General features: G+C 39.7%; 1 protein-coding gene across 1 annotated transcript in view; it reads left to right on the plus strand.

Annotated features, from left to right (window-relative positions):
* Positions 1-21608, plus strand: part of ppp1caa (protein phosphatase 1, catalytic subunit, alpha isozyme a) — a 33270-nt gene extending 11662 nt beyond the window's left edge. The window contains exons 3-8 of the mRNA XM_061905600.1: positions 14456-14587; positions 14664-14894; positions 14967-15071; positions 16800-17023; positions 17100-17234; positions 19796-21608. Coding sequence (XP_061761584.1) covers positions 14456-14587; positions 14664-14894; positions 14967-15071; positions 16800-17023; positions 17100-17234; positions 19796-19912 — 944 coding nt within the window. The 3' untranslated portion in view covers positions 19913-21608. The remainder of the gene's footprint in view (positions 1-14455; positions 14588-14663; positions 14895-14966; positions 15072-16799; positions 17024-17099; positions 17235-19795) is intronic.
* The last annotated feature ends 317 nt before the right edge of the window (positions 21609-21925 follow it).

The raw sequence follows: 21925 nt of genomic DNA on the forward strand, positions 1-21925 counted from the left end.
GAAAATGTGTACATGTACATTTGACATTTCTATTGTAATATTGATTGTCTATGGGGAAAAATAACAATTAATGCATGAATTATATTGTTTTTTTAATTTTCATATTGGTTGTTTCAAGCAGAAGATTGAGCATTAAACTTTGTAGAGCTATCATGTTGGCGCTTCTTTAGACGGCAACCTTGTAGCGACTGACTTAAAGGCCTACTGAAAGCCACTACTACCGACCACGCAGTCTGATAGTTTATATATCAATGATGAAATATTAACATTGCAACACATGCCAATACGACTGGTTTAGTTGACTAAATTACAATTGAAAATTTTCCGCAGAGTTTCCTGTTGAAAACGTTGCGGAATGATGACGCGTATCATTACGCGTGTTTGTGACGTTATTGATTGGAGGGGACATATTAGCCCAGCGCCAAAAGTCGTCTCTTTTCATTGCGCAATTACACAGTATTTTGGACATCTGTGTTGCTGAATGTTTTGCAATTTGTTCAATTAATAATGGAGAAGTCAAAGTAGAAAGATAGAGGTGGGAAGCTGTAGCCTTTAGCCACACAAACACACGGTATTTCCTTGTTTAAAATTCCCAGACGTAAAGCTTTACTATGGATCAGAGCGGTGAGAACATTTTGGTAAAAAGTCGCCTCTTACCGGAGATCAGCGGAGCACATCCGTGGACACACCCCTCCGACTACCAGGTACTATTTAACTCACTAAAACACTAGCAACACAATAGAAAGATAAAGGATTTCCCAGAATTATCCTAGTGTGTCTAAAAACATCTGAATCGCTCCCAATGTAATCGCCTTTTATTTTTTTTAACTTTATTAATTTTTTTTCTAGTCCTTCACTTTCAATATCCTCACAAACAAATCTTTCATCCTCGCTCAAATTAATGGGGAAATTGTCGCTTTCTCGGTCCGAATAGCTCTTGATGCTGGATGCTCACATTATAAACAATGTGGGGATGTGAGGAGCCCTCACACCGGTGACGTCATCGTCTAGTACTTCCGGTAAAGGCAGGGCTTTTTTATTAGCGACCAAAAGTTGCGAACATTATCGTCGATGTTCTCTACTAAATCCTTTCAGCAAAAATATGGCAATATCGCGAAATGATCAAGTGTGACACAGAATGGACCTGCTATCCCCGTTTAAATAAGAAAATCTCATTTCAGTAGGCCTTTAACAGTGCCTCTGCTAGTCGCAGCCAAGTAGTGCACTGCAATTTGCATTCAATTCCTCAAGACAAAAAAAGACCAATTTAATTTCCCACTAAATAAAGAATTCAGCCGAGGTTTTTTTGTTTTGTTTTTAAAGCACAGTATAGAGTACCCCAAAACGGGCATCTCCAAACACAGACATGTCCCACTACTGTTTCTTTCAAAAGCTATGATCAAAAGTATTTGCGTATTTTTCGGACCATGGGGTGCACTAGATTATAAAGCGCACTGGGGATGAGCGGGTCTATTCAGGTCTACCTTCATACAAAAGGCGTGCCAGATTATAAAGCCCTTTAAAGGGATCATATATATATATATATATATATATATATATATATATATATATATATATATATATATATATATATATAATGTTTTTGTTTCTACATTTAAACGACTTCCTTGTGGTCTACGCAACATGTAATTGTGGTGCTTTGGTCAAAATGTTGCATGGATTGTTTTACGGACCATCTTCAAGACACTTTCTGACCGACTCTTCAGGATGCGCCGTTTTGTGGGCGGTTTTACTTACGTGGCTCCACCTCGACCCCGTCTTCTGCCCATCATCTTTGTTGTACCAGTAGTTTTGAGTACTTCCATAGCGAGTCTACTAACAGATGTAAGTTGGAACTGTATGCTACTGTATATTAAAAATTGCGACAGTGGAGGATGAGGGACAGCGTGGCGAAGTTGGAAGAGTGGTTGTGCCAGCAACCTGAGAATTCCTGGTTCAATCGCCACCTTCTACCATCCTAGTCACGTCCATTGTGTCCTTGAGCAAGACACTTCACTTTTGCTCCTGATGGGTCCTGGTTAGCACCTCGCATGGCAGCTCCCGCCATCAGTGTGTGAATGGGTGAATGTGGAACTAGTGTCAAAGCGCTTTGAGTTCCTTAAAAATGTAGAAAAGCGCTATACAAGTACAACCCATTTACCATTTACTATGAATGCCCCACAACAAAAGGATGGAGAAAAAGGAGGAGTTTATTGACTTTATCGTTGGACTAGAATGGTTGACCAGCCCAAAGCACTTTGGGTAAAGCTTTACTATATATGGATAATCCGCTGATGTCAATTGAACAGGTGTCATCCTACAACCCATCTACTGGTCACACTTATCATGACACCATGTAACAAATAAATTTGCTTTGAAGTCGGTAAGCACAACCATAATTAATATGTACATTAGGCGCACCTGTCGATTTAAAAACATATATATAAATAAAATAAAAAAACTAAAGGATATTAAGTGCACCATATAGTCCGAAAAACGGTAGTTGTGTAAATAACTGCATCCAATTTCATATGAATTTAGATACATTCTGTAAGTAAGTGTGATTATTTTATTGGAAGACTAATGTTGTGCTTGTTTTTGGTAACCACAGTAGCATAATTTAGAAACTTTAGAATATTAGATTACACAATATTAAATTACTGTAAAGCCCACCAAAGGTTTACATGTATGCAATCTTTGGGCTCAAAGGGTTGAGCACAACTGCCCTAAAACACCATTTGGATTTGGATAAAAGGCCCAAAAGCCATAGAAAGTACATAAGTATCTTACAAGTTGTATGTGTTGTCATGGCAAGTTGTGTAGTCATAGTCTACAGGTTGTCACCAATGTATGTTTGTGGAATGTGTGTTTAATTAAGACTTTATTATAGCTTGTGTTGCTGCTGCCGTTCTCTATCAGGCTGACTTGTGGATTATTTACTAACACAATATTAGCTCATGTTGACTTTGCACACCAGCAGCTGCCTTGGGTTTGTGTGTGTGTGTGAGTGCGTGCGGTTGTGTTTTCGGGCTCGGCGATAAAAACGATATCCTTATATGTTGCGTTCAATATATATTTCTTCTCAGTCGTAAGAAAGCGGAAGTTGTGAAGCAAGGTTGGTTGCATGAACAAAGTCACTCGCTCTCTGGTAACCAAGCAATAACGGAAGTGATCACTGATCAGTGGGGGTGATGCGCTAACAGCCAAAGTAACGGTATCAACTATCAAGTTTGGTTGCGCCATCTTGTTGTGTCGCGGTTGATTTTTTTACATGGCATGAGAAGAGAAAGTAAAAATGAGTATTGCTGAGAGTGAAAAAATTGTGAAAAAGAGAAGTCACCTTGACTGTATGGCAGTTTTGGGGATTTTTCAAATGGACCGTAGTCAGACAATGTGGTCTGTGAATGATGTAATGATGTCCATTCAGACCCACACCTCCCGCCACCTGAACAGTTTTTCCCCTCGGCCATCAGGCACGTGAACAATAACAAGATCTGATATCTCAGTTACAGCTCATGTTATTCTATTCTGTGTTATGTCTTTTATGTTGCACGATTGCGCTAGGTAAAATTCCTAGTTTGTGAACCCATTGTCAAACAATTGCAATAAAAACTTTTCTGATTCTGATTCTGATGTAAGGCACTGGTCTCCTTTAAGACCTGTTATACCACACCATCTTAGCTGCAATGACCGTTAAGAGCACAGCTTTAACTTCCTGGCACTAAACTTCTATGTTTACTTTTCCCCCTTTTGCACTATTTTGTTACACTATTAAGCATTTCTTGCATATTCCTTATCTTTGCACCTTCATTTCAAGAGGTTATTGTTAAGTGTTGAACATGATTTTAGAATGTTTTTTTATATTCATAGTTTTCCAATGCTTGTGTTAACAGTTTTTCTTTTATGCTTTGATAGCTGAAGGGATTATAATCAGAGGAAGGTTACATTAAAAAAAAGAAGAAAAAGTTTTACTTAAGTATATTCTTCTCCTGTTTTCTTTTTTTCAATAGGTCATGAAAAATTTCAATAATTATGGATATCAACCAATATAAAACAGTAATACCATAATACAGTTTTCAGCCATATCGGCCAGGTTGAGTGTGTGATACACTTGGGCCGTGATAGAGCTGTGTGCTAAACACAGGCGGAGCGAAACAAGGCAGTTAGGGTCAGTATTTATATCCTTACATAACCCTGCTGACCTTTTTAAAGCGTGTTTGCATCTCTGCCTTTTATTGCTGACAATAACAAGCAATCACTTGATGCTGCTGTTGTGCTCAAAGTGGTAGAGGGCAACCACTGTGTCACACACATTTCAAACAAGGACAAAAAGGGCGGAGATGTCAACTTTCTCCGAGACCGAACCAATCGAAAGTATTGGGATAACGAGCTGCTTGAATTGGATTTGTAGCGTGCTTCAACTCTAGGTCTGTGGGTGCGTTTCCTTGTGTGCCTGTGCTTGCTTGCACGTTTGCGTTAGAAGTGTATCAGTATTGTTAATACAGCGGTATTGCGGTACCAAAATCCTCACAATAATGTGTGACGGTATAAAATGAAAGCTTGGTCAGTGTAATTTTTTTCTGGCACTTTTGAAAAATCGATGTACAAAATTGCCTACGTAGTGCGAGAGAAGTGATGGGAGGTCGTAAAGATGAGAGAAGATTGTTTTTTGAACATTACCTGAAATTTTACTCAAAGCCGGTCCATAACTTTTTGACTTATGTTGCTAACACAGATAAACAAACCCTAACGAAAATACAACCTCTGTCTTGAGCTTTTCCAAGCCAGTCGAAAGTTGTGAATTTGATCCACATTTTTTTTTCAGTAACATTGCTTCAACTTGTGGTTTATATGGATTTGTAATTCATGTTTTAAGTAGGAAATGTGCCTGGCGGCAGCGTATACAGCAAAAGAGAAGTTTGGTGACACTGCCCTGTGTGGAACACAAGTAATATGAGAAGCTACTTGATAAACCATCATCCGGGAAATATATTTAAGGCCAGCAAGGCCAAACATCAATTTGTGAGGCATTTCCATTATCAAACATTAAATCGTCAGATAACTTTTCTGATAATCAGCATTTTCCAAAGTGATATAAAACGATGTCCACTCTTTGTCAGAAGTCAAAAGTTGAAAAAACATTTTACACTTGCTACACTGGATATTTATACTGTCATTTTAAAGACTCAACTGAAAGTATATTATATGAATGTATGTATGTATATATTGTGTGTATGTATATATGTATATATATATATATATATATGTATGTATGTTTGTGTGTGTACATATGTGTGTGTGTGTGTGTATATATATATATATATATATATGTATATGTGTGTGTGTGTGACACGTGTATATGTATGTGTATATATATATATATATATATACACACACATACGTAAAATTCCAAAGCGTGTAAAATGAGTGTGTGTGACGTGTATATGTCACACATACACACACATACATATTTATGTATGTATGTGTGTATATATATATATATATATATATATATACATATATATATATATATACATACATACGTAAAATGCCAAAGTGTGTAAAATGAAGTGGCAATAAGGAAAAACACACTTACTGTAATTGCTCATCTTTTAATACTTTATTACTAAAAACAAGTATATATATATATATATATATATTATACATACATACATATCTATACATATGTATGATTGTATATGTATGTATATATATATATATATATATATATATATATATATATATATATATATATATATATATATAATACTTGTTTTTAGTAATAAAGTATTAAAAGTGTGATTTTCCTAATCATTATTGCCGCTTCATTTTTTACACTGGCACTCATAGGTCTTTTTTTTGGGTGGGGGACATATGACACAATGATATTGTACTGTGGCCTTAATTTTGTGATAATATTATAAAATTGCAGGTTTGCTTGCGTGGTGGCACGTTTGTGTGCGTGTTTGAGCGTTAATGTGTCCTCCACATGAAGCTGGTCATTTTGGCAACGCAGACACCCAGACGGCATGTGTTCTGTTCCAAGTCTTTGTTTGCTTCGTCCACATTCATACCCTGGCTTAATGTGTGTGTGTGTCTGCACCGTGATAAGCGGACTGTTTCCTGCAGGCGGTATTGCTAACTTTGGAGTAAGCAGTGTTTGCTGCTAAGCTGGCTGTAATATGCTTTAGAAAGAACAAGCAGCACCATGCTGTATTTATACCCTCTTTCACTATTTAGGGCCTGCGTTTAAGTAGCTGCTCCACTATACTGACCTCCATTTACGTCTGTGGCTCATTTATGGCACACAGCAATGTTATCCCGGACTTGTTGTACTGTGAAATTTTTATGACGCTTTAGAGCAGGGCGATGTTTCCAATACATTCAGTTGTTTCGGCTTGCCGGACACAATTATGGACCGCCACAAATAGATTTTGGCACTACCTGTTCACTCCCTGTTATAACTCTTTAAAGTAGGTGGCAGCATGCATTAGGGATGCACAGGATTTATTTTCTCGAGATGATACTGAAACAGATAACTTCCTCTTTCTAAAGAGCGATACCTATTATTTATAGTTTTTAAATTGAATTTAAAAAGTCCCACACAATGGACGCCATGTTATTTTCCAATAAGCTCAAGGGCAGAGGTAGGAAACTGGTCTGGCTAATTGGAGAATTATTTTGATGCACAGGCTTACCTGGGTTGAAGCCCAGGAGCCTTAACCCAATCAGGGCCGACCAATTAACAAAATATTATTTATTACATTTTAACACAAGTGTAGATGGAAACATGTTACAACAGAAATTAACAAGTAGTTTAATAATAGTTTGGAGAATATAATATACAGGGTGTACTCCGCCTTCCGCCCGATTGCAGCTGAGAGAGGCTCCAGCACCCCCCGCGACCCCGAAAGGGATAAGAGGTAGGAAATGGATGGATGGATAATATAACCAATGTAATATGTTACTGCATTTGTCAGCAGCCAAATGCATGTATTGTATTGTGTTAAGAAATATAGTGATGTATATATCGTTATCGCAGGGGGCTGTAAATCAGTATATATCGCAATATATCGCCAAGTCTTAGTATGTTGTCATAATTCCTCATATTGCCACAGTAACTATCATTCCGATATTTATGGTGCTTCTGAGCGCACCTATACACGTCTGGTCTGCCAGAGAACACTAAGACGCAGCAGGGATGATCAGTGTTGCCTACTTAGTGATTTTGTCAAGTATTCCGACAACTTTCAGATACTCAAAGGCCTACTGAAACCCACTACTACCCACCACGCAGTCTGATAGTTTGTATATCAATGATGAAATATTAACATTGCAACACATGCCAATACGGCCTTTTTAGTTTACTAAATTTTAATTTTTAATTTCCCGGAACTTTTTTCTTGAAAACGTTGCGGAATGATGACGCGTACACGTGATGTCACGGACTGTCAGGAAATATTCAATCAATCAATCAATCAATGTTTATTTATACAGCCCCAAATCACAAATGTCTCAAAGGACTGCACAAATCATTACGACTACAACATCCTCGGAAGAACCCACAAAAGGGCAAGGAAAACTCACACCCAGTGGGCAGGGAGAATTCACATCCAGTGGGACGCCAGTGACAATGCTGACTATGAGAAACCTTGGAGAGGACCTCAGATGTGGGCAACCCCCCCCTCTAGGGGACCGAAAGCAATGGATGTCGAGCGGGTCTAACATGATACTGTGAAAGTTCAATCCATAGTGGCTCCAAGACAGCAGCGAGAGTCCCGTCCACAGGAAACCATCTCAAGCGGATCAGCAGCGTAGAGATGTCCCCAACCGATACAGGCGAGCGGTCCATCCTGGGTCCCGACGAGCGGTCCATCCTGGGTCTCGACTCTGGACAGCCAGTACTTCATCCATGGTCATCGGACCGGACCCCCTCCACAAGGGAGGGGGGGACATAGGAGAAAGAAAGGAAGCGGCAGATCAACTGGTCTAAAAAGGAGGTCTATTTAAAGGCTAGAGTATACAGATGAGTTTTAAGGTGAGACTTAAATGCTTCTACTGAGGTAGCATCTCGAACTGTTACCGGGAGGGCATTCCAGAGTACTGGAGCCCGAACGGAAAACGCTCTATAGCCCGCAGACTTTTTTTGAGCTCTAGGAATCACTAATAAGCCGGAGTCTTTTGAACGCAGATTTCTTGCCGGGACATACGGTACAATACAATCGGCAAGATAGGCTGGAGCTAGACCGTGTAGTATTTTATACGTAAGTAGTAAAACCTTAAAGTCACATCTTAAGTGCACAGGAAGCCAGTGCAGGTGAGCCAGTACAGGCGTAATATGATCAAACTTTCTTGTTCTTGTCAAAAGTCTAGCAGCCGCATTTTGTACCAACTGTAATCTTTTAATGCTAGACATGGGGAGACCCGAAAATAATACGTTACAGTAATCGAGACGAGACGTAACAAACGCATGGATAATGATCTCGGCGTCTTTAGTGGACAAAATGGAGCGAATTTTAGCGATATTACGGAGATGAAAGAAGGCCGTTTTAGTAACGCTTTTAATGTGTGACTCAAAGGAGAGAGTTGGGTCGAAGATAATACCCAGATTTTTTACAGAGTCACCTTGTTTTATTATTTGGTTGTCAAATGTTAAAGTTGTATTATTAAATAGAAGTCGGTGTCTAGCAGGACCGATAATCAGCATTTCCGTTTTTTTGGCATTAAGTTGCAAAAAGTTAGCGGACATCCATTGTTTAATTTCATTAAGACACTCTTCCAACTGACTACAATCCGGCGTGTTGGTCAGCTTTAGGGGCATGTAGAGTTGGGTGTCATCAGCATAACAGTGAAAGCTAACACCGTATTTGCGTATGACGTCACCCAGCGGCAGCATGTAGATGCTGAAGAGTACAGGGCCAAGGACCGAACCCTGGGGAACTCCACACGTTACCTTAACATAGTCCGAGGTCACACTGTTATAGGAGACGCACTGCATCCTATCAGTAAGATAAGAGTTAAACCATGACAGGGCTGAGTCTGACATACCAATTCGTATTTTGATACGCTCTAATAAAATATTATGATCGACGGTATCGAAAGCAGCGCTAAGATCGAGGAGCAGCAACATAGATGACGCATCAGAGTCCATCGTTAGCAATAGATCATTAGTCAATTTTGCGAGGGCTGTCTTAGTCGAGTGATTTGCCCTGAAACCGGATTGAAAGGTTTCACATAGATTGTTAAACGCTAAGTGCTCATTTAGCTGCTCTGCAACAATTTTTTCGAGGATTTTCGAAATAAAGGGAAGGTGAGACACCGGTCAGTAGTTTACCATGAGGTCAGGATCGAGGTTAGGTCTTTTAAGGAGAGGATGAATAACCGCTTTTTTGAATGCAACGGGAACAGTGCCCGAGGAAAGTGATAAGTTTATAATATTTAGCACTGATGGACCTAATAATACAAAAAGCTCCACTCGCGGCTAAAAGTCGTCTGCTTTAACGGCATAATTACACAGTATTTTGGAGATCTGTGTTGCTGAATCTTTTGCAATTTGTTCAATTAATATTGGAGAAGTCAAAGTAGAACATTAGAGTTGGGAAGCTTTAGCCTTTAGCCACACAAACACACGGTGATTCCTTGTTTAAAATTCACGAAGTTGAAACTTTACTATGGATCACAGCGGACATGGATCCCGACCACTTGCAAACCAGCAGGTTTCGGTGAGAAAATTGTGGTTAAAAAGTCGCTTCTTACCGGATATCAGCTGAGCTTGCGCCACCCGTACAGCTGCCGTCGACTCCCCTGAGACATTGGCGTCAACACACCCGTGGACACACACCTCCGACTATCAGGTACTGTTAAACTCACTAAAACACTAGCAACACAATAGAAAAATAAGAGATTTCCCAGAATTATTCTAGTAAATGTTTCTAAAAACATATGAATCCGTCTCAATGCAACGCGATTGCAATCCCTTTTTTTTTCTTTTTCTAGTCCGTCGCTATCAAAATCCTCAAACACGAATCTTTCATCTTCGCTCAAATTAATGGGGAAATTGTCGTTTTCTCGGTCCAAATAGCTGTTTTTGTTGGAGGCTCCCATTAAAATCAATGTGAATATATGAGGAGCCATCAACATGTGACGTCATCTTCTGCGACTTCCGGTAAAGGCAGGGCTTTTCTCCAGTTGCGAACTTTATCATGGATGTTCTGTACTAAATCCTTTCAGCAAAAATATGGCAATATCGCAAAATGATCAAGTATGACATAGAATGGACCCGCTATCCCCGTTTAAATAAGAAAATCTCACTTGAGTAGGCCTTTAAAAAAAAAAAGGGGGACTCTCAAGTTATTTCTTGTATTATTGACATGGAAGCTAGCATTGCCCCCTTGAAAAAATGGACCCAATAAAGTTAATTTCTATTCCTTAACATTACCATTATGCATTCTTTCCTTCAGGATGCACTTGGATTACATGCGTCATCCCCGATTATTTAAATTAATGTGCAAAAGAACTCATGTATGCAGGTTGTTGTTTCTTTTCCTTTTTCTAATGCACATCATTAGGAGTGACTGACAGCTTTGTCCTTGAAGTAAATGTTTTTTTTTTCAAGAGCCACATTGTCCAAAGCAACAACACCAGCCCAGGTCTAAATGACAACATAAAAAGGGCATTGGCTTTCAGTGATGAATGTTGACCAATCAAGTCAAGTGTTTCCTTCCTTCAAAAGGTCAAACAGAGGCGACTTTGATTGCTTTTCGACTATTAAGTGGCGTGTTTACGCTGCGCCACATTCTGTTGAATACAATTGGAATGGAACCTGAGAAACGACACGTCTATTGACTCCACACGCAAGTCCCCTCATAAAGCACGTAGTCAATGTGATACCAGTGTTCAGAAAGTGTGATATGACATGGTGCATCATCAGGCAGCATGGTGGGCGTGCTATTGATCCAATCAGTGAGAACAAATGAGACGGTCAACTAAAAAGCATCAATCAGAGGAAGTGGCACTCTTATGTCCTCATGCATTAATGTCAACAACTTAGAGGCCTACTGAAACCCACTACTACCCACCACGCAGTCTGATAGTTTATACATCAATGATGAAATATTAACATTGCAACACATGCCAAAACGGCATTTTTAGTTTACTAAATTGCAATTTTAAATTTCCCGCGAGTTTTTTGTTGAAAACGTCGCGGAATGATGATGCTCACGCGTGACGTCACTGACTGTCAGGAAATATTAGCGCTGCACCACTCGCGGCTAAAAGTCGTCTGCTTTAACCGCGTAATTACACAGTATCTTTTGCAATTTGTTCAATTAATAATGGAGACTATAAAAAACAATGCTGTTGGTGGAAAGCGGTGGATTGCAGCTGTCTTTAGCACCGAGACACAGCCGGTGTTTCTTTGTTTGTTGTGAAGCGGAGCGGTCAAGCGAACATGTTTTCTCTACGTCAACCAGCATGTTTTTGGATGGGGAAATTGTGATTTATATCTTACCGGAGAAATCATTGGATTATTCGTCGTCCTGCAGCAGCTGTTTAAAAGGCAGCTGTGAGCTTGGCTTCTCTCTGAGACACTTCATGTTCACCGCAGCCATCCGACCTCGAGGTATATCTTTACAATCTTTAAAATCTCACTGAAACACTATTAAAACAATAAGCAGATAAGGGATCTTCCAGAATTATCCTAATAAATGTGTCTAATTACACCTGAACCGCTCACACTGCGGCCGCCCGGAGCCGTCGCTTTTTTTTTTTCTTTCTTCCTAGTCCTTCACTATCACTATCCTAATTCACAAATCTTTCATCCTCGCTCAAATTAATGGGGAAATTGTCTCTTTCTCGGTCCGAATTGCTCTTACTGCTGGTGGCTCCCATTAAAAACAATGTGAATATGTGTGGAGCCCTGCAACTCGTGACGTCACGCGCACATACTTCCGGTAAAGGCAGGGCTTTTCTATTAGCGACCAAAAGTTGCAAACTTTATTGTCGATGTTCTCTACTAAATCCTTTCAGCAAAAATATGGCAATATCGCGAAATGATCAAGTATGACACATAGAATGAACCTGCTATTCCCGTTTAAATAAGAAAATCTCATTTCAGGAGGCCTTTTAGGCTGAGCGATATGGCTGAAAAGGACCAGTAGAAAAATATATTAAATGTAAATATTTTTATTTTAAATGTAACCTCCTTCTGACTATAATGTCCTTCGCTCACAAGACAGAAAGGACATTTCAACACAAGCATGGAAATCACTCAATCAATGGAAACAAAATTCTAAAATTACATTAAACGCTTACTGGTAACAACAAGCTCCTAAAATGAAAGTACAAAAATAAGGAATACATAAGAAAGGTTTTAGTGCCAGAAAAGTTACAGCTGTGCTCTAAAGGGTGAGCGTGGCTAAGGTGGTGTAGTATTACCGGTGTTGGTGGGGACGAGTGCCTAGCATCATTTACAGACCACATTGGTCTGTCTACAGTGCCTTTTAAAAAAAACCCAAAATAAAAAAACTGCCATACTCTCAAGGTGACTTTTCCTCTTTCATCGACAATTTTTTCGCTTTCTGAAGCACTTATTTTTACGTACTCTTCTCAGTCCATGCAAAGAATCAACCGTGAGACAACAAGATGGCGCTACCAAACATGATGGTTGATATTGTTACCTGATTGGCTCACACTGACCACTTCCAGAGTTGCTCTGTTACCAGAGAGTGAGGGCCTTTGTTCATGCAACCAACCTTGCTTTGCAACTTCAGGTTTCTTCCGATGAAGAAGAAAACATTTAATTATTGAACTAATTTTCTGTTGATATCCTTTACGTGTCTTTTGCGATATTTACAGTGCATCCAAAAAGTATTCACAGCGCTTTACTTTTTACACATTTTATGTAACAGCCTTATTCCAAATTGGAATAAATAATTATTTTATCCTTGAAATTTTACAAACAATACTCCATAATGACGTAAAAAGTTTTTTTTTTATTAGCAAATTTATTAAACATTTAAAAATCATATGTACATAATTTAAGTATTCACAGCCTTTGTTCAATACTTTGTTTATGCACCTTTGGCAACAATGACAGCATCAAGTCTTTTTGAATACAATGCCACATGCTTGGCACACCTATCTCTTTTGTAAAATTGTACATTGAAAAATTCACAGATCACAATTTTAGCATTAAAAATGCCATTTTGACACTTATTAGGGTATGTAGTTTGATTAATATATGCATGCTATGCTTTTCTTTTTCACTATTTCCATAAATCTCCTCTGTAATGTTCTGATGTGGGCTATATTGAATTTTTTCTTGGAATAAGCAATGAGCCAATAAACTGCTAATAGCACTGTCTTTCTTTATTGGCCCCCCTGGTGTTTGTAAAGTATAAAATAAATGCTCATCAGTCTTATGTTAGTTGGCTTCAGTGAACCTTAAGATATCATAGCATGAAATAATCGAGGTTTCCCGATACAACTTTTTCACATATGATATCTGCAGGAATCATACATACCGGTACTTTATTTTGGAGTGTGGAATGTTATAAAGTATTTCATCAAGTGAAAGGAGTCAAACAAATAATGGTAGGTATGAAAAACACTAACCTTTTTGTTATGAACATGAATTGATTTATGTGGACCCCGACGTAAACAAGTTGAAAAACTTATTCGGGTGTTACTATTTAGTGGTCAATTGTACGGAATATGTACTGAACTGTGCAATCTACTAATAAAAGTTTCAACCAATCAATCAAAAACAGTCCGGAATTAACTTATGCTGTCTTTAAGTTTAAGTGGAGTGGTAATTGTTTGTTGGTGATACCTAGTGGCTAAAATAATTCCTGAAGTTAAGTTCATTACGGAGTAAGTTGAATGATGCGGAAACGTTTGTTGCTGAATACCTTCTAATATGCTTACCACTATAATAATTTGATACTTATTTATATTGACAAATGTGCTGATTTAGACTGCACTATTGTTCAATTATTATTATGTACGTCTAGCTTGTGTGCTTAGTTGTTGTGTAGCTGCTAGATCTTCGTAGTCTATATAGCCTAGAATGTTTACCTTTGGTAAATGACTAAAATAGAAGAAAAGACCGAGCTTGTGTGCCTGTTGGAGGACAATGTTTACTGATTGTCCAGCTGCAGGACAGGGACACCCTTAATCAATACATACAGAATATTTTGTGTATCCACTGTTTGTCTGAGTCAGACATAGACATTAAAACAGTTTTTAGAAAAAACATCAAAGTCAATTTCCAACATGCCCACATTTCTCGTTTAATCAAATTTTTTCAACATGTCTTATTTTGTTGCGGGTTCTTCAGGCTTTGACATAATTTTCTGTGTGTTGGCATCATCATGCCTTGGCTACTATATAGTCTGTTCTTCAAAACAGGGGTTATGTGTGTGTTACCTCTGTGTTTCTATTGTCTGTTCTTCAGTCAAAGGTTCCCGTCCCGGTAAAAACGTGCAGCTGACCGAGAGCGAGATCCGCGGCCTCTGCCTCAAGTCTCGTGAGATCTTCCTTAGTCAGCCCATCCTGCTGGAGCTGGAGGCCCCCCTCAAAATCTGTGGTGAGCATCGCTGCAGGTTCACACAGCCTCCTCCCTCTCAAAGTGCACTTTCACTGCCCTCTGCTGCCCCCTGCAGGCGACGTCCATGGCCAGTACTACGACCTGCTGCGGCTCTTTGAGTACGGAGGCTTCCCACCTGAGAGCAACTATCTGTTTTTGGGAGACTACGTGGACCGAGGGAAGCAGTCGCTAGAGACCATCTGTCTGCTTCTGGCCTACAAGATCAAGTACCCAGAGAACTTCTTCCTGCTGCGTGGCAACCACGAGTGCGCGTCCATCAATCGAATCTACGGCTTTTATGACGAGTGTGCGTGCGCAGCAGATATTATGAAATATTTGCTGTGTTGGCCGTCACTGAATTTTGTTGTTCTTGTTGCAGGCAAGCGAAGGTATAACATTAAACTGTGGAAAACCTTCACAGACTGTTTCAACTGTTTACCAGTGGCTGCTATTGTTGATGAGAAGATCTTCTGCTGCCACGGAGGTAAGGCCTTGTCCTGGCAACGGGATTTTATTCATTGCTATTATGAAGAATTCAAGATAAAAATATAAAAAATGTCCAAACTTTTTCAGTGAGGGGTGCACACAACCCATGTTGGAGCCACCTTGATTGTTGTAATACATTGACTGGAAAGATGTTTCTATAGTTACATGATGTTGACTGACCTATGACTAGGAATGGGTACCAAACTAGGTATCATTATAGGCACCGACTAAATTTTGTCAGTACTCCCAGTTAGGGCTGGGCGATTATATGATCGTGATCGTGATTAATTTGACTTAGATCACAGTGATCAGCTGTTCGCATATTTCCTAGATCAAACATGGCGGAACGGTTTGTTGGATGTTACCGCAGTAGAAAACGGTAGGGAAGCAACGATACTCGTATCATCCCGAACGGAACAGTCCGTATGTTTTTGTGAAAGTGTTTGCGTCTGTGTGTGTGCGCGAAACACCACTCCACGGCGTGAAAGTCAGGCTCTTCACATTTAATGTTCAATTAGCCTCTTCCCCTTCTTACACAGCTGGAAGTGCAGCCCAGAAGAATAAAATATGGACTACACTAGCATAGAAGGTGAAACAACATTTAGAAGGAGCAGTCACTTTACTTTCACGAACTGCTGAAGTTTACCAGTAATCTACACCTGAATGGGGACTTGCAGGCACTCACAGTAGTCTTTATTAGTCCTGTGAGTGAGAATCAACTCATTCAATCAGAAAAAGACATTTGTTAAATTTTAATATTTTTTAATCACTCTTTTTTGTGTCTGCGAAAATTCAACTCCTTGGTAATAACATGTACTTTGTGTTCAAGTCATTTTTGAGTTTGTGGGTGAAAAACATTTTGTTCCTGAAATAATTATTAAACTTGTTTATATAAATTATTCTACAGTACCTCAAATTCAACTGCACTGTAATGTACTTTTATTCAATACATGCTACAGTATTTGAGTTTTAAAAACTCTACAATGTGTGTCACTGGTGAGAAGCACAGATGTATACAAGTAGTTAAAGAACACAAAATATAATGTACCATTTGAAAGTGTTGTTTAGTGAATGCTAACTTGAACTAAAAGTATTGTAGTATTTACTACACCAATTACCGGTATACATTGTTTACCGCATATTAAGTTTGTGATGACAAGCAAAATAACAAAATAACTTTGAGAGGAAAGAAAAGTTGTCTTTACTCACAAAATGTACTGAAAAAGAAGCAAAACTGTGGCCCTAAGACCGAAGTATGGACCGGAGGGTGGGTTACCTGTACTGTTGCTCCTCTAGTAAACACAAATACAGATATGAACAAAATGACAGTTGTCAGCTGTTAGCATATACTGTATGACCTCTCGCAGACATAGTGGAAATGTACATTTACAAGATACTGTAACATGTCCCGTGCAGAGTTGGACTGGACGCGACAGTCCAACTCTAATAAAACAAAAAAAATTGTGAAAAATAATCGAGATCGGATGATATGAAACAATTAATTGTGAGCATTTTTTTGCCATATCACCCAGCCCTACATCTTTAAATGTCACATTAAAAATTACATTAGATTTTTTTAACAATTAACATTTACTAACACACACTAAAGTACTGCAATTTGGTACCGTTGGTGGCGGTATCGATTCCCACATACTGAGAATTTCTACCGTATCGCTTCAAATGTTAACCTACCTGTCCCTTCCCATGACCATATCTCCCTCGTCAGGTCTGTCGCCTGACCTCCAGTCCATGGAGCAGATCCGCCGGGTCATGCGGCCGACAGATGTGCCCGACCAGGGCCTGCTGTGCGACCTGCTGTGGGCCGACCCGGACAAAGACGTGCTAGGCTGGGGCGAAAATGACCGCGGCGTCTCCTTCACGTTCGGCGCCGACGTGGTGGCCAAATTTCTACACAAACATGACATGGACCTAATATGCAGGGCACATCAGGTATCATCCTGCCCGCTAGTGTGGATCTAAATGCCTTGCTATAGTGATAACGCTGACTGTTCTGTTCTTTGTGAAGGTGGTGGAAGACGGCTACGAGTTCTTTGCCAAAAGGCAACTGGTGACTCTCTTCTCTGCTCCCAACTACTGTGGCGAGTTTGACAATGCCGGCGCCATGATGAGCGTGGACGAAACGCTCATGTGCTCCTTCCAGGTGTGTGTTTGTGTGCGTTTGCGTCGAGTAGGTCTGGTTTATGCTTCGGTGTTGAGGAACCAGTCTGCTTCTACCCCTCCAAAACTCTTGCTTAACTTGATGTGCACCTTCCAAAAACACAAACTTTGCCTATTGTGAATAATCAGCACGTGTCGTTCACAGGGTGTACAACTAGGGCTGGGCAACATGGCTGTAAACTAATGACAATACAAGTGTTTTTAGTGGTCAATATTGTTAGTTTTGATCATTTTTAGAACTTATCGAAAGTAAGGACCAGTGGAAAAATGTTTTAAAGGAAAACGTTTTTATTTCAAATGTAACCTTCCTCTTATTATAATCCCCTCAGCTATGCAGGTCAGGTAGAAAGGAAAGGAAATGTCAACACAGTCATGGAAAACCATCAATGTAAACAAATGTGTAAAATCACATTGAACACTTACAATAATCTCTTAAAAATTAAGGTTAAAAAATAAGGAATATACAAGAAATGCTCTGCGATAAGGTGGCGACTTGTCCAGGGTGTGTACCCCGCCTTCCACTCGATTGTAGCTGAGATAGGCACCAGCGCCCCCCGCGACCGCAAAGGGAATAAGCGGTAGAAAATGGATGGATGGATAAGAAATGCTAAACCTTGTGTTCAAAATAATGCAAAGTGTGATCATGTAAATAAAGAAACCTTAGAAGAACAATTTTATGCGTGTTTAGTTGAAGCTGTGCTCTCAAGGGTGAGTGTGGCTAAGGTGGTGCGGTATTACAGGTCTTGGTGGAGACGAGCGTCCCGCATCATTTACAGACCACTTTCGTTTGACCACCAACCCTTTTTAAAATTTTTATTTTTTTTTTAAATCAAAAAAACTATTGCACTGTCGACGTGACTTCCTGTTTTATCCACAATTTCTTAATTTTTGTCATGGTTGCTCACTGAGTGCACACACTTAACGGAGAACCACATCTTTTTGGGGAATTTGCCTATGGTTCACAATCGTTATGAGAGACAAGAACACACATATATTTTTTTAGGTCCTGAAGATAAGAAATGTTTGCTAGATGCGGCTAATGGGAGTCACCTTTAGCCTTCAAAGCCCTTTAAAGCAAAGTCAAAACCCTCCATTAACGTGTTATATTATATACACACTGCAAGTGTATATAAAATGTAGTAACGGACACATTCATAAAAATATGTGATGTGTTCAACATTTACAGTATTTTAGTCATTACTGGAAGTTCTATACTAGGCGCATTTATTTCCGTTAACGTAGCAGCACACTTACGACTTCCGGCAACAAATGTGTGTCCTACTTCTGTGAAAAAACGCAAATGTTTTTTAATCATAGCAGACTTGGTATCAGACAACAAAGACTATTTTTAGACAATTAAGCATTCACAACTTAATCTTTTTGAAGCTGAATACATGGAGGATGAACTCCTGCTTCGACATTGCAGCACACTTCCGACTTCCGGCAACTAATGTGTGTCCTACTTCTGTAAACAAACACAAATGTTTTTTAATCATGGCGGACTTGGTAACAGACCATAGACTATTTTTGGACAATTAAGGATTCACAACTTTATCTTTTTGAAACTGAATATACGGAGGATAAAGCCATGCTTCGAGAAACAAGCATGAAAGAAGGGTGATGACAAATTGGAGCAGACTGAACCAGAGAGAGTGAGGTCTGCATGACTTGCGGGTATAAATGTGCCCTGCGGACAAATATGGCGTGCTTACCCAAAGTCAACTTGAAAAAACTTCCCTGGCCAGTTGGACCAAACAGGCAACTGTCCATCAAGTGATGATACTGATCATGATACACACAGCACGTCATGCGCGTTATTACAGCTACAGTACATACACTGTCAAGCTGACTGTGTACAAACAAGATTAACTACTTTACACATACTGTAATATGATTGTTCATGTTTGTCAGTCAGTACATATTGGTGTCCTATCGCATTGGTTTGTGTATTACAAACTCAAGTGATTCAGCTGCTTACGCAAAAGTGAGCTTGTCTCTTACCCATGTTAGCTTACGAGTAATACTTTAGGCATGCCGTCCGAAGACGATGTGTTACTATGCTGGAAAAAAGAGTTCCTCAGTGTTCGCTCTTACTATAAATATGTCGCTACAGCTTGGTTATTATACAGGTTACCGAACGTAACTGAAATATTGTTGGTGGTTTTTGAATGCGTATTTGAAGTGATTTAGCAGCAGAATGGCTTTCTTCCATTAGCTGTATTGCTAGCCACCAAAAACAAGCCAAGTTTTACAAATTACAATGCAAAAAAACCCCTTTGTCTTCCCGTCTCTTTAGGATTGTGAACGACTGGCAAAACTCCAAAAAAGTGCAGTTTCCCTTTAACCCCGGACGCAGAAGCTCTAAAGTAGCGTCAAAGAAGCAGCATAAACTGAGGTTTAGCGGTTTGCTTGTCCTGTCATGTTTCACTCTGCAAACGCGTATTAGATGTTAAAGGTGTACCTCAAGATAACCCTGATGTTGACAACTTTTGAGTTTCAACTTCCTTTTTGTGTGTAAAGCTAAACTTTTTTTGTCTGGTGCAGATTCTGAAGCCAGCAGATAAGAAGTTGTATCCTTATGGAGGAGGTGCAGGAATGGGCTCTGGAAGACCAGTCACCCCGCCAAGAAATTCCGCCAAGGCCGCTAAGGCTAAGAAATAACACCCACTAGCTCCTCCCCGTCCCCCTTCCCTGCAAAGCCTCGCCCCTTCCCAGTCAACCCACTGCTCTTTTATTTGGATTTTAATTTTGACGTCCTCCTCATCATGTCCAGTCTTGTTTATTTTGTCTGCGTCACACAGACGACTTTCATTTCATCTTCTTCCGCCTCGTCCTCGGTTTTTTTCCTGTCACTTTCGAGGTAACCGAGCTGTTCATCTTTTAGACTCGCTACATTTTTTATGCTGTTTTGGTGACGGGATGAAGGGGGTGTGGCATGCTAACATGCTATAAGGGCACATAGCACACGCTGGGTGGATCAGTTGATTCACTCAAAACTTCCTCTTTAAACAGTTACGAGCCCATTCATGCTATTTTGTACATATGTGAAATCCACATGTCCCCCGCCCCCCTTCTTTTAGTTCACTGAAGTTAGAAAATAAAAACAAGCTTTTGTTTGAACGATGCCGCCCCGCAGACCACTTTGTTTTCAGGGGGCCACAAGGCGATGCTTGCCATGTAGCCGATCCCAAATATGTCCTGATCAGTGACATTATTGTAAAAGAGGTGTTGGGCGAGGGCAGCCTCAAGGGTCTTGACGTGAGGAGTTCTAACAGGAAGTTGGTGAATCAGGGCACCTACCCTTTGATGTCAAGACCACTTCACTGCAGCCTGTAAAAGATGCAACAATTATACAAGGCAGCGGATGCTTAGTGGAGGTTGCCATGACAACTTGATCAAGTGCTCTATGCACGATTGACCTGTTTTTTTTGTTTGTTTTTTTGAGGGGGTGGGAAACAAGAGCCATAGACAGAATAGCAACATTGTAACTTCGAAACATTCATCTTGTAACTAAAGTGCAAAACTCAAATCATGTGGCTGAATTCTCATCCATGCTTGCCCCGCCCCCTTTCCTATGCCCCTCCCCTGCCATGCACGGAGTCAATAAGGCAAAACAGGGTGTTGTCGCTCCTGGCGGAAACATATCTCTCCGCAGTATTTCAGGGTTTCCTCAATGCTCATTTCTCACCGCCGTCTGTCCTTGTCTTCTGCACAGTACAACTTCCCGCGTTCGCTAACGAAAGTTTGAACTCGCATCAGTAACCAGACACTGCATACGTGTTCCATTCACTGAGATCCACTCAGGAAGCGAAACGTTTATCAGGGAAAAAAAACTAAACTAAATGAAATCAAGACTGTGTACAGATCCCTGCAAGTCATGTGACTTTGAAATAAATGCTAAAAAGTGCTGATGGAGAATGCTTCCAAAGATGCAGCGAGACAAATGACTCACTAAGTTGGAGTTGGAATAATAAAAAAAACATTAATGACTTATTTTAGTGCTTAAAAACATCATGAAAAACGGTCCACTTCCATCCCCATTGCTGTACAAACATCTGCTTCTTTTGTTTTTTACTTCACGTTGACCATTGCTAAGAGCTCGTTCATATTGTTTTTACTGACAAATTAATCTTTATATAGTAGATTTTATTATTTGTGTTTTTTTTTCTTATTTAATGGATCAGGGATGTTTTCCACCATGTCCTGCCACTGGATATGTCACAACACCATCAGATGATTCCGATATTTAAAAAGAAAAACATGCGAGACTAACAAAAATCTTTGTATTTCTTTAGTTCTCAATCTATTGCAATTTGTCTCTGTTAAAGTATAGAAATTAAACTATACATAGACTTTGTATATTTGTGTCTGGTTGTTTATTTGGGTGTGTGTTTTGCAATGTGACACTTGTTCTAAATCAGGGGTGTCCAAAGTGAGGTCCGCAGCTAATTGTTTTAACAGCCTGCGGCGCAATAGTTAGCATTCATAATATTAGCATGCTACTTTTTTGCTCATTTTGCAGGGATACACCGCAGCCTCAAATATTTTGTTACTTAAGGAACGATACCTGTTAGCATGCCTATGTTGTAGGTATACACCTCAGTTATCTTTTGGTACTTGATGCAAGCTAACGTAAGCATGCTAGCCTCAGAATAATATATTTTGATACTTGAC

The sequence above is a fragment of the Nerophis ophidion genome, linkage group LG07 (genome assembly GCF_033978795.1).
Source record: "Nerophis ophidion isolate RoL-2023_Sa linkage group LG07, RoL_Noph_v1.0, whole genome shotgun sequence".
Classification (NCBI taxonomy): domain Eukaryota; kingdom Metazoa; phylum Chordata; class Actinopteri; order Syngnathiformes; family Syngnathidae; genus Nerophis; species Nerophis ophidion.